The 13,714-nt window shown below is 34.2% G+C and overlaps 1 protein-coding gene across 1 annotated transcript; it reads left to right on the top strand.

Moving 5' to 3' along the window:
* Positions 1-1,237: 1,237 nt before the first annotated feature.
* LOC115695984 (heat shock 70 kDa protein-like) lies at positions 1,238-3,532 on the top strand. Its single transcript, XM_030623102.2, has one exon. The coding sequence runs from the start codon at positions 1,407-1,409 to the stop codon at positions 3,387-3,389; it is 1,983 nt and encodes a 660-aa protein (XP_030478962.1). The 5' UTR covers positions 1,238-1,406; the 3' UTR covers positions 3,390-3,532.
* Positions 3,533-13,714: the final 10,182 nt, after the last annotated feature.

Raw genomic sequence — 13,714 nt, 5'->3', positions numbered from 1 at the left:
AGCAAGGAAAGAGGGTGATGTGATTGTGTCTTGTGTTAATTTTGCACGAAGAGGAAGGGATGAAGAAAGGAAGAAGAAGAAGGAGTGGGTGGGTGTGGGTGTGGGTGTGGGTGTGGGTGTTTGTTCTAGGAGAGGAGGAAGAAAGAAGAAGAAAAAAAAATAAAAGAAAAGGAAAAAGAAAAAAGAAAAAAAAAGTAAAAAAAATATTTTTATTATTTTTTTTAATATTTATAATTATTTTTTAAAATTAATATTAGGTGGACCACTAAAAATTTGCCACGTGTACAAGTGTGTACGCGTGGACAGTCCACCGTGGCACTTAACGCTGATTTTTGGACGGAGGTGTGCAGAGCAAAACGGAACCAGGGTTTAGGTAGTTTAGCCACCAAAAATTCAGTTTTTGTGGTTAAGTGTTACAAAACGTAAAGTTCAAGTGGTTTAGCCGCCAATATCCCATTAAATAATAATGCGTGAGAATATAATTATAATATTTTTAAAGAGTATTATACATTGGAGTGATTTTAGAATTAAGAGCCTAAAAAATAATATGGAAGAAAGATAAAACAAAATATTATACTTTTAGATAATGTGTAAATTTTTAACATCCTCAAATTGGAGGTGCTCTAACATCTACACCAACCGTAGTAGCAGTGTGGTTAGCACTCTCCTATGTGTTAATATTATTATTAGTCAAATTAAATATTAAGTCTCATATAATTTAATATAATAATTAGGCACGACTAGTGTCTAATACTCTTACCAATTCTCTATTTATTAGCGAAAATCAATATCTTTTGTTAAAAATTAATGTTTCATACTGTGTTAAATATATCAAAATTTGACATATTAATAAATTTAAATTTTATTAAATATGTTAATTAATTTTGTTGATTTTATTAGAAGTTTAATTTTTTTATAAATAAAAAATTAATTGATGTATAAGTATGAGATAACACTTTTTAACAGTAGATCGTTCTTGATTAATATTAGCGGTGGCATTTGGGTACGTAGAAAAATCTTTGACCTTATAAGTCAACACGTGTACCTAAAACCCATAAAACCCTACCACGTCAATACCACCTAAACCTTCACTCCTCTCCTCAGATAAGTTTGAAACCTCCGACAAAACTATCCATTCTCCCCAAAATACCCTCACCACCTCTATTTATTTCATAACCAAAACCAATGGTATTGAAGTAATTTCCACACAACTCAGACCCATTTTAGTACTTACCCATATTTACCCGCGTTCAGAACCAAAAATCAAACGCTCAAGATCAGAACTATCCACTATACTCTATTACTTTCTCGAATTTTCTCACTTCAAACTATATATATAAAAGAAAATCTCTTAACTATCATCTTCATAAAAAATCTGTTATTTTGAGCTTTTTTACTCTGTAACAATGGCGACAAAGTCTGATAAAGCCATAGGAATTGATCTTGGCACTACATACAGCTGCGTTGGAGTATGGCTCAACGATCGAGTTGAAATAATCGCCAACGATCAAGGCAACCGTACGACTCCTTCCTACGTGGCCTTCACTGACACCGAGCGATTAATCGGCGATGCGGCGAAGAACCAGGTGGCGATGAATCCTCAGAATACGGTCTTCGATGCTAAGCGTCTGATTGGCCGTCGATTCTCTGATCCGTCGGTTCAGAGCGATATGAAACTCTGGCCGTTTAAGGTGATCCCGGGACAAGGCGATAAGCCTATGATAATTGTGAACTACAAAGGAGAAGAGAAGCAATTTTCAGCAGAGGAGATTTCATCCATGGTGTTGATTAAGATGAGAGAAGTCTCTGAAGCTTTCCTCGGTCACTCCGTCAAAAACGCCGTCGTAACTGTACCAGCGTATTTCAACGATTCGCAACGGCAAGCGACGAAGGATGCTGGAGCGATTTCGGGATTGAACGTGTTGAGGATCATCAATGAGCCGACCGCCGCGGCTATTGCGTACGGATTGGATAAGAAAGCTTCGAGAGTAGGCGAACAGAACGTTCTGATTTTCGATCTCGGCGGTGGAACTTTTGATGTCTCAATTTTAACGATCGAGGAAGGAATCTTCGAAGTTAAAGCTACAGCCGGAGATACTCATCTCGGAGGTGAAGATTTCGATAACAGAATGGTTAATCATTTCGTTTCTGAATTTAGGAGAAAGAATAAGAAGGATATTAGCGGCAACGCGAGATCACTGAGGCGATTGAGAACCGCTTGCGAGAGAGCGAAGCGAACGTTGTCGTCTACAACTCAAACGACAATTGAAATCGATTCTCTATACGAAGGAATCGATTTCTACGCCACTATAACCAGAGCGAGATTCGAAGAATTGAATATGGATTTGTTTAAGAGATGTATGGAGCCAGTGGAAAAATGTTTACGCGATGCTAAAATTGACAAGAGTCAGATCCACGAGGTGGTTTTAGTCGGTGGATCTACAAGAATCCCGAAAGTTCAACAACTTTTACAAGACTTGTTCAACGGAAAAGAGCTCTGTAAAAGTATAAACCCAGACGAAGCGGTGGCTTACGGGGCAGCGGTTCAGGCGGCGATTTTAAGCGGAGAAGGAAACGAAAAAGTTCAAGATCTTCTCCTACTGGATGTGACTCCTCTAAGTCTCGGATTAGAAACTGCCGGCGGTGTTATGACCGTACTAATTCCGAGAAACACAACGATTCCGACGAAGAAGGAGCAGATTTTCTCAACTTATTCGGATAATCAGCCTGGTGTTTTGATCCAAGTTTACGAAGGAGAACGAGCAAGAACCAGAGACAACAACCTGCTCGGAAAATTCGAACTGACCGGAATCCCTCCGGCGCCGAGAGGTGTGCCTCAAGTTAACGTTGTTTTCGATATAGACGCTAACGGAATCCTTAACGTTTCGGCTGAAGATAAGACGGCGGGAGTGAAGAACAAGATAACGATCACTAACGATAAGGGGAGATTGAGCAAAGAAGATATTGAAAAGATGGTTAAAGATGCAGAGAGGTATAAGGCTGAGGATGAAGAGGTGAAGAGGAAGGTTGAAGCTAAGAATGGGTTGGAGAATTACGCTTATAATATGAGGAACACTGTTAGGGATGAGAAGTTTGGTGAGAAATTGGATAAGAGTGATAAGGAGAAGATTGAGAAAGCTGTGGAGGAAGCTATTCGGTGGTTGGAAGGGAATCAGTTGGCGGAGGTTGATGAGCTTGAGGATAAGCTTAAGGAATTGGAAGGTGTTTGTAATCCTATTATCTCTAAGATGTATCAGAGTGGTGCCGGCGCCGGAGCCGGAGGTGGTGATGTTCCGATGGGTGATGAGTTTGGTGGTGGAAGCAATGGTGGTGGTGGTGGTTCTGGTTCGGGTGGTGGGACTGGTCCTAAGATCGAAGAGGTTGACTAAGGTTGGTTTGTTGTCGTTTTGGGGTTGGAGGTGATAAGTTGTTTGTCGTTTTGGATAGTTTTTTAGTTTTAGTATATGTAACGCATGTTTACAGTTTATGAAAATAAATAAATAAAATGAGTCTCTTAAGTAAGTTTCTTTAATTAATTCATCTTTAATATATCTGATCTATATATAATATTAGTTTAACATTTTTACACGTGAAAATCGATAATTATTTACACGTGACATTTTTATGTTTAACTTGGTTAAGTATCTCAAAAGTGTCAACAAATGAATAGAAAAAGTACCATGAGATGAGATGAGACAATATGATAATTTGACTTAATGGAGTCAGTGATATAATAATGAGAAACTATTGATAATCCTAACAGGTGTTCGTAATTTCGTTGGGGAGAATTCTGATGCGACTTAAAAGATTACACTAGTTTGCATATTCAAGCATTTATAAATGCCTGTTCTACTCACTGTAAACTGTACCTCATCAAAAGGGATTGTTTGAAATTTGTAGATGATCTAGCCTCTAATGCTAGATAGGACATGTAACTCTACTAACAGCAATGGAATCGCAGGGTGACTACATCGAGTTCGGTTTTACAAGGCGAAACTTAATTATAAATTTTGATGACCATAGAAGAAGAACTAGATTTAGAGCTCAACATGAAAGTTGTAGATCTCGTTCTTAGCTTTCCGGAATATCTTGAATCGTCTAATTTCGAGTTGTATTGAAGAAGTTATGGCCAAACTACGAATCACGTGACATAAATTTTTTGGTAGGAAGTCATGGCCACGGCGTGGAAGTCGTGGACGCGGCGAGGCTGCTCGTGGCCATAGCGAGGAGGTGATTTCTGGGCAATTTCGAATTTAAGAACCCTTAAGCTACAAAATTGAGAAAGAAACTTAGAGAGAGAGCAAGGAAAATACAAAGATTGCGACTTCTAGTGTTCTTCATTATAGTTCTTTTCTTCTCCTTAAACTCTTACTATTTATTATGATTTTGATTATAATGTTTAGTTTCGATAGTTTTCTTTTAGTTAAGGGTTATTTCAAAACTCGAGACATGAATTTTTAATTTCATTATTACATGTTAATTTCTAGCTTCCATTATATCAAATTGTTTCTACTCTTCTATGTTCAATGTCATGATTATTGTTTTAATTTTGTTTAGATGATCACTAAATTAGGTTTTACTTTAATCTACTGTCATCTTATGATTACTATTCACTTAATAGTCTAGGATTCTTAGTGTTTGTGATAAATTGCAATTTCTAATATTGTCAAAGGTATTTTAATTGTGATGAAGAATATAGTCTATATTAAATGAATTATATGCTTCATTAATTTATATCCTAGATTAATCTATCTCCATAAATCTTAAAGTTTTATCTAAGTTAAATAAATTGCATGCTTCGTGGATTTACTGCTTAGGTAAAAGAGTTAATTATTGAGCAATTTGCCTTAATTACATGTAATGGGAGATGGAGATAATTTAAGTGCTTCACCTTTATCTGTGGGATTAATAATTTGATTAAAAAATTGAAATTACATTCATTAATAGAAGTTAAGAATGATTGTTGAGGGTGGAGAATAACCTTTAACTATTTATCTCATATCGTAGTATCACATTTAATTTGTTTTTATTTTTATTTATGTTATTTTATTTTCATCATCGAAATCTCATTTTCTAATTCTTGAATAATAAATTGATAATAGTCTTTGTGGGATCGACCTGCGTTTACCGTTATACTGAAGTAATTGGTAATATATGTTAGATAAATTAACAATTAACTCAAGATCTATTTGTATATAACATAGAACACAATAATAAGATATAATAATTAGGTATGTGTACCTGATTGATCCATAGCAATTATCTCTGTTTGATCCACAGCAGTTACTCCAATTTGATAGTGCAATACTATCAACTAAGTCTTCCTCCCTAGATCTCTAAATCGAAGCGCTTTATTTATCTGATTATCAAAAGGTATACAATTGTGATGAGACAATATGTATTTATAGAGTTAGGGAGGGGACTTAGCTACAAAACCCTAGTTGGGCTGGGCCTGCTCATCAAAGGCTTCAGTCAACTAGAAAAGCCCACACTTCTGCTTCACCTAGACTTTACTCACAGATGCTAAGCCCATTAACAATTGATCACCAACAACATGGGCTAACACATCAAAGAACTATCCAATCAACCCAAGTTTTAATAAAACCAATAAAATTTAATGTAAGCCCAAATAAAAGTCTAACATTCTCCCACTTGGGCTACATTGATTTTAATACATATATATTATATATCAAAATAATTTGTTTGAAAACGACTCATGGGTTGAACAACAGGAAAACATTTGTGGCCACTTTAAAAAAAATGATAGTTCTCTGATAGCATCTCAACATACCGGTCCAATTTAACCTTTGATAATGAACTATGACAGTCATATTGTTTTTAACTCAACAAAAGACATTCATAATCACAAATACCAAAGTATTAAATCGACATGGTCAATAAGTCTAGTAGTGTGGTAAGGAATTATGTTCAACATGTGATCAATTTAAAATAACATAATATCCTTATCAGTCCTCAATTTCACTGATACCGTGATGCTTAATAAATAAGCCAGTGAAATTAAACATACACCACTTAAAATAAGTAAGTGTCACTAAACTTGCTTAAAGAATTAAGCCTACAACATATCATTGTCAATAAGCAAATAAATTTAAAAGACAATGATCACAACAATATGAACCACATGCTTTCAATCCAATCATTCTCGAGAATATAACAAAACATAATTGAAAACATATCCATTCAATAATAAAAAAATTGAAACATAAAATGTAGTTCATAACTTTATTCAGAAAATTATAAATAATAATTTCTAAAAAACAAACAAAAAACAAAACTCCCACTAACTCAAAAGATCAAAAGATTCTAAAATGCCCATATTAACAACATGTTTATTAAACAACACGGCACTTAACCCTTTGGTTAGAGGATCTGCTAACATTGACTCGGTCTTGCAATTTTCAATAACAATGTCTCCTTTCTTGACCAAGTCTCTGACAGTGAGATACTTTATTTCCATATGTTTAAAAGCACTACTAATCTTGTTATTCTTTGAAAAGAAAACAGCAGCATTATTATCACAATAGATTAGCATAGGTGTGGAAATAGAATCAACCACTCGTATCTCCGAAATAAAATTCTTCAGCCACAAAGCTTGCAAAGATGCCCCATAACATGCAACAAACTCAGCATACATAGTAGATGATGTGATCAAAGTCTGTTTGACACTCTTCCAAGAAATAGCAGCACCTGCCAAGGTGAAAATATAGCCAGAAGTTGACTTTAAATCATCTACACAACCACCAAAATCTGAATCTAAATAACCAACAACTCGAAGATTGTCAACATGCTTATACACAAGCATAAAACTCTTCGTTCTTTGCAAATATCTCAAAACTTTCTTGGTTTCAACCCAATGATCATGGCCAGGATCAGATAAATATCTCCAAAGAACATTGACTACGAAAGCTATGTCAGGTCGAGTGCAAACCTGAGCATACATCAAACTCCCTACTACACTTGCATAAGGGATGTTCTTCATTGCTCCTCTTTCCAAGTCGTTCTTAGGACATTGCTGCTTAGTGAACTTGTCCCCTTTCAGAATAGGAACAGAACCGACTTTACATAAATCCATGTTGAACCTTTTGAGCACACAATTAATGTAAGCTTCTTGAGATAAGCCAAGAACTTTTCGATTCCTGTCACGATGGATCTCAATCCCCAAAACATAGGATGCCTCTCCAAGATCTTTCATATCAAAATTGGAAGACAGAAAATTTTTGGTCTCATTCAGTAGTGACAAATCACTGCTGGCAAGTAAAATGTCATCTACATAAAGAACAAGAAAAATATAACGACTCCCACTGATCTTCATATAAATACACTGATCAAGCTTGTTCTCTACGAAACCAAACGATGTCACAACCTTGTCAAACTTCAAGTACCACTGGCGAGATGCCTGTTTGAGACCATAAATGGATCGTTTCAACTTGCAAACTAAGTGTTCTTTTCCTTTCTCCTTGTAGCCTTCAGGTTGAGACATATAGACTTCCTCATTCAATTCTCCATTCAGAAAAGCAGTTTTAACATCCATTTGATGCAATTCTAAATCAAAATGCGCAACTAAGGCCATAATAATTCTGAATGAATCTTTAGTGGAAACAAGTGAGAAAGTTTCAGTGTAATCAATACCTTCTCTTTGAGTAAAGCCTTTAGCCACTAAACGCGCTTTAAACCTTTCAATCTGTCCCTTTTTATCCCTTTTAGCCTTTAAAATCCACTTACAACCTATTGGTTTAAAACCATCAGGTAATAAAACTAGCTCCCATACACCATTTTTCTTCATGGAGTCGATCTCATCATCCGTAGCTGCTAACCATTTTGAAGATTGTGGACTATTAAGTGCTTCACTAAAAGTGACAGGATCCACAAAATGATCAATATCATATTCTCCTTCTCCAAGATAAACAAAATTATCATGACACTTTGTTGACTTCTTTTGTCTCTGAGATCTTCTTAGAGGAGGTACTTCTGGAATAACTTCTCTTTGTTGATCATTGTTTTGAATAACATCTTCCACAACTGGAATTTCTTCAATAACAGGATTCTCATTAACAATAGGAGCTTCATCATTAACAAGCCCTTCATCAATAATAGGACCTTCATCATCTTCGATATCGGGAGCAATGTATTCATCAACAATGGGAGCATTACCAACTGGAGTAGGATGGAGACTACTATTATCATCTCTTGAAAATGACATAGGAATACAAATTCCTTTAGAGGACTCCCCCATTTCAAGAGATGTTGAAGGAATTTTTTCACAAGAACATCAAATTCCGTAAATTTAGCGATCGAGATTCAACAATTCGCGTACCACGAGTGGGACAAGAAAAGCGATAGCCTTTTGAGCGCTTTGGATAACCAAAGAAATAACAGCGATTTGTTCTCGGATCTAACTTTTTCAAATTAGGATCATAAATCTTTACTTCACTTGGACAACCCCATACTCGAAGATGATTAAGACTAGGCTTCCGCCTACCCATAACTCAAAAGGGGTCTTGGGAGCAGATTTACCGGGAACACGATTTAAAATATAAGTTGCGGTCATAAGTGCTTCACCCCATAAAAACTACGGAAGATTTGTTCTACTCATCATACTTCTAACCATATCCATGAGAGTGCGATTTCTCCTTTCGGCAACGCCATTTTGCTCAGTGAACCGGGCATAGTGTATTGAGCAACTATACCATTTTCTTGTAAGTACTCGCAAAAAGCCCCATGTGTTGTCCGCATTACGTGTAACGACCATAATATTCTCCTCCACGATCAGAATGAACAACTTTGATGACTCTTCCTAATTGTTTCTCAACCTCATTTCGAAAAATTTTGAGTTTATCAAGGGCGTCAGATTTTTCTTTAATTAAATAGGTGAATCCATAACGAGAAAAATCATCGATAAAAGTGATAAAATATTTATTTCTGCACAATGTGGTGGAATAAGGACCACTGATGTCTGTGTGGATAATTTCCAATAAAGATTGACTGCGGTTTGCAGTCTTCTTTCTTGTTTTAGTCAATTTTCCACGAGTACAATCAACACAAGTATCCCAATCAGAAGCATCAAGATGAGGAAGTATTTCATATTTAATTAAACGATCAACCCTTTCTCTGGAAATATGACCCAATCTTTTGTGCCATAACAATAAGGATGTTTCCTTAATATGAGGTCTTTTACCCACAGTATTCACAACATTAAAAGAGGAATCTAAAGGAGCCAATGACAACTTGTAAAGACCATCAGAATAAAAGCAATTTCCAATAATTCGAGAGTCAAGCATAATGTCAACATTATCATTTGCAAAATGAAAAGAATATCCTTGTTTAACCAAAAGCGGAAGCGAAACTAAATTCCTTTTAAAAGTAGGAACATAAAAGGTATTGTTCAAAATAATCTTAACGAGATCGTAATTCAAGAATAAATGTTCCAACATAGATAACGTCAACTCCAACATCATTGCCCACTTTAAGCTTGGACTCCCTCTCACTTGGCTTCCCGAGATCCCTTAGCCCCCGTAAGGAAGCGAAACATGAACAGTAGCACCACTGTCTAACCACCAAGAATCAATAGGAACATCAACTAGATTAGATTCAAAACAAACACATGCTAATGGATTACCTGATTGTGCTTGCTTCTTTTCTAACCAAGTCTTAAATTTGTGACTACCGTTCTCCGATGCCCCAATTTTTCACAAAAGTAACACTTCACATTAGAGTATTTGGACTTTCCATTGTTATTCTTCTGTTTATTCTTATGCTCCTTACCATTACCATTCTGTTTAGTAGCACCATCATTTTTATTCTTGAATTTTCCTTTTCCTTTATTGGGCTTGAGGTGAGAAACATAGTTAGCAGATTCATTCTTCTCCCTTTTAAGCTTGCTTTCTTCAGCTACACACTGAGAAATTAGGTCGCTGATAGTCCATGTTTGATTGTAAGTGTTGTAGGCTGTCTTGATAAGGCTGAAAGAGGTGAAGAGCATGAAGAGCTCGATGAATAATGAAAGAGTCAGGAAGAGGAATATTATGATCTTTCAACTTGGACTGAACATTCACCAATTTCAGAATAAAATCTCGCACTCCTTTTAATTCATCATACTTAATGGTTGTCATTTCATCCATAAGATGTCCAGCTTCAGCGTTTTCACCAGTGTCGTATAATTTTTCTACAGCATTGAAAAACTCTTTGGCATTTGTAGTGTCTGGCAAACCACTCAATAGATGTTCAGGAATGGATCTTTTCATAGTAAGAAGACTAAGACGACTTGACTTTTCCCATTGTGCATGATGAGTTCTCTCGGCGGTACATCGAGTCGATAAGATCGGCGAGTTTTTCTTCTCGTAGGCACAAGTCCAAATCCATTATGCCTAAAGTAAATTCCACATCTCGTTTCCATGTCTTGTAGTTGGAAGCATTCAAAATATGGATGGAAGCATTATTGTTGTTCACGTAAAAGGAGATCGAAAAATTCAAAAATTAAAACTTGAATAAGCAATATGAGCAATGTATTAGAAAATATTGTAGAATCAACTGGTCATTATAAACTCCCCTTTGGGGTGAGAATATAACACACACATGATCTACCTTCATGAAGTTACAACAAAGAAAAAAATACATATTATTTAAGAATTTTATTACCTTTGGGCAAATAAATTTCTTAAAAATATGTATTAATTCAAGCAAAAAATAATAATAAATTTATATATTTAAATTATTACCTTTGGGCAAATAATTAAAATATATACATTTAATATTAACTCACTTCATGGAATGTGAACTAATATATGTAAATACTACCTTTGGGCAAGTAATTACACATATAGTCAACCAAAAATATAATATTTTCTTCAACATGTGAAATTTGGTGATAAAACAATCATTGAAAATTAATAATTTTCAACCAAATTTCCAAAAGAGATATATAATTGCTTTTATTATATTGATAATCAAAAATAAAGTGTCCACCATAACACATTATTTTTGTATCAAACAACCAAGTTTTATAACTTTAGAACAACAAATAATCAAAAGATTTGAATATAAGAAAATTGGTGGAGACTACATAGTCAAAATAAATTAATTAAGAGAGTGACTATGTCTTATGGAACGAGAAGAAACTCAAAAATTTTTCTATGATCGACAAATTTCGAAAAATTATCAAAAAATATTTTTAATAATTTTTTAACTACATAATTATCATTAAAATAATAATAATTATTAAACGGAGTCAAAAAATTAATTAAAAATCATAGAAAAATCAGAAATTAAATTCTAAGCACGCTGGAAAAAAAACGTCGAAAAATGATGTCCCACGTGGCCGCACGCGCCCCCACGCGCCACTGCCGCGAGTGGGCTTCGCTGGCTGGAACCTTCTTCAACCTTGGGCGGGTCTGAAACCGGGTCACGCGACCCGGTTGCCTCCAGTTCGGGTCTGACGTGAAAACCAGCCAAAAAAACGACGAAAAGTGGGGATTTTGGATGGGTTTCGATCGGGAATCAATTTCTAGTTGATTTACACTATTAATTTCGTGTATTAAAGACTAAATGGGTAGATCTATGTTTAAAATCAATCCAAAAAATTGAAGAACTTAAAAAAATTGATTGTGATATAAATTCTCGGTTAAAACACGAAATAAATTGTGTAAGAACATTGATAAACAATTAATTATGAGAAATCTATTATCAATTTTAGATCAAAAACTATAAAATTAAAAAACACAAATTATAATTTCATAATGTAATTATATAAACCCTGAAACTTTAAAGTTAAAATTCTCTTAATATACACAATGATTTCATGCATATAATATATCAATTGAAAGAGAATTTAACGATCAATAAAACCCCTAAAGTTTTAAGATTTATAAACAAAAAATTGCACATAAAATAATAACGAAATTGATATGTAATTTTAGATAATTAACATATAAAAATTAATTATACTAATTATAGGTTCTAAATCATATACTAATTAGTAAATTTATTGTGGCTTACGACACGCATCAGATCCTTCATTTGTAAAACAAAATACGATAAGTAAATGGTTTTAAATTATACATTTCCACTGTGTTTAGAATTATCAACTGCTTAAAATAAAACTAAGGCACCACCTACGTTCAAGATCATTTGCTCGTTCGTAGCCACTCGTAGTATACATACCAAAACTCACCTTGCTCACTATACGTAGTAGCACTTCCCTGTCTAATACCTGTAGGGGAAAATAAGGGAGTGAGCTAAAAGCCCAATAAAAAAATACTTATCATACAATATCATACAATATAACACATATCATTAATGTACTAATTAAGTTTTAGCAATATTATACACCTTATTTTATAACCATAACCAAATATTGCTACACATGGAAACCTTTATCATATAGGTCCATACTAATTGTTCACACCATACATATGTACAAAGATCATAAATCCAATATCATACTCATAATATAATCATATCAATACTATAAAATCATAATATCATTGCCATAACATTAGCATATCATAGCCATTACAGACATAACTCGGGCCTAACTTGGCCCTACAACATCCCGGGCCTAACTTGCCCATATAATAACCTGGGCATATGCAACCCTACCATTGTAATAGGATAGGGTATCTCTACATTCAACAGCAACATCGCCGTATCATACTGCACAATTACAATCTCATACACGACCCAGAAAAAGGCACGGTAGGATATCTCTACATTCAACGACCTTATCCCGTTTCATATCCCACTATGGTCCCTCACTTTACATGGGACGTTAGCATACAACATACACCATACAACATGCAACATACAGATACAGCATATACAAGCTATAAAAACCATAATATATATCAATTCACATAATTCATATTGTCTCCAAAATTATACATTCTCAGTATCATACATACATCCATAATAATAAATCGTAAATCATATTCTAATATACAAATAATTAAATTATGCAATTCAACACATAAACTATCTAATTTCTTTATAATTTTAACCAAGAATTACATGGATTCAGTAAAAGTTGTCTTTATTAAAACTGAGAGAGTTATTATAGTTTTACTAAAACAAATTCTGAGAAAGAATAGAGTAGTGAATTACAGGAGACAACAAACACATAAAGTTTTGACATAGAAATATACTAAACTATGGAATGCTCTCCTCATGAAAGTTTAAGAATATTTAATTACCTTTAAATGATACTAAAATTTTTAGAATCAGACTTATATTGAGAGAGATGTTATAATATTACTAAAATAGTTTTTCAAAAACAACATTCAAGACATGAATAACATAATATAGAAGAAAACAAACTTTTCGACGTGGTATGACTCCGAATTAACAAAAGATTTTTCATGAAACTTATGAGAATCGAATAAGATTTAAAATAATATATAGATCATTAAAAATAGATCAAAATTGAGAGAGTTATTATATTTTAAGTGAAAGTAATTTTTCTAAAATTATGAGTAAGATGATAATAGCATCGGAAAGATGATAAATTTTGATATAGAATAGCACCGAATTGGAAACTAGGTTCTTCATAAAATTTTTAGATCACCAAATTAGCTTTGCGACGGTACCAAGATCACTATAATCGGATGAGTACTTAGTACTTAGGGGGATATGACAGTTTTACTCCGACATAAACTTGAAAATGAAAATAAGAAAACAAGACCTATGAATCTTTCCCTATTGT

The sequence above is a fragment of the Cannabis sativa genome, chromosome 6, assembly GCF_029168945.1.
Source record: "Cannabis sativa cultivar Pink pepper isolate KNU-18-1 chromosome 6, ASM2916894v1, whole genome shotgun sequence".
Classification (NCBI taxonomy): Eukaryota; Viridiplantae; Streptophyta; class Magnoliopsida; order Rosales; family Cannabaceae; genus Cannabis; species Cannabis sativa.
Note: the sequence above shows the minus strand (reverse complement) of the source record. Positions and strands in the feature narration are given on the sequence as shown.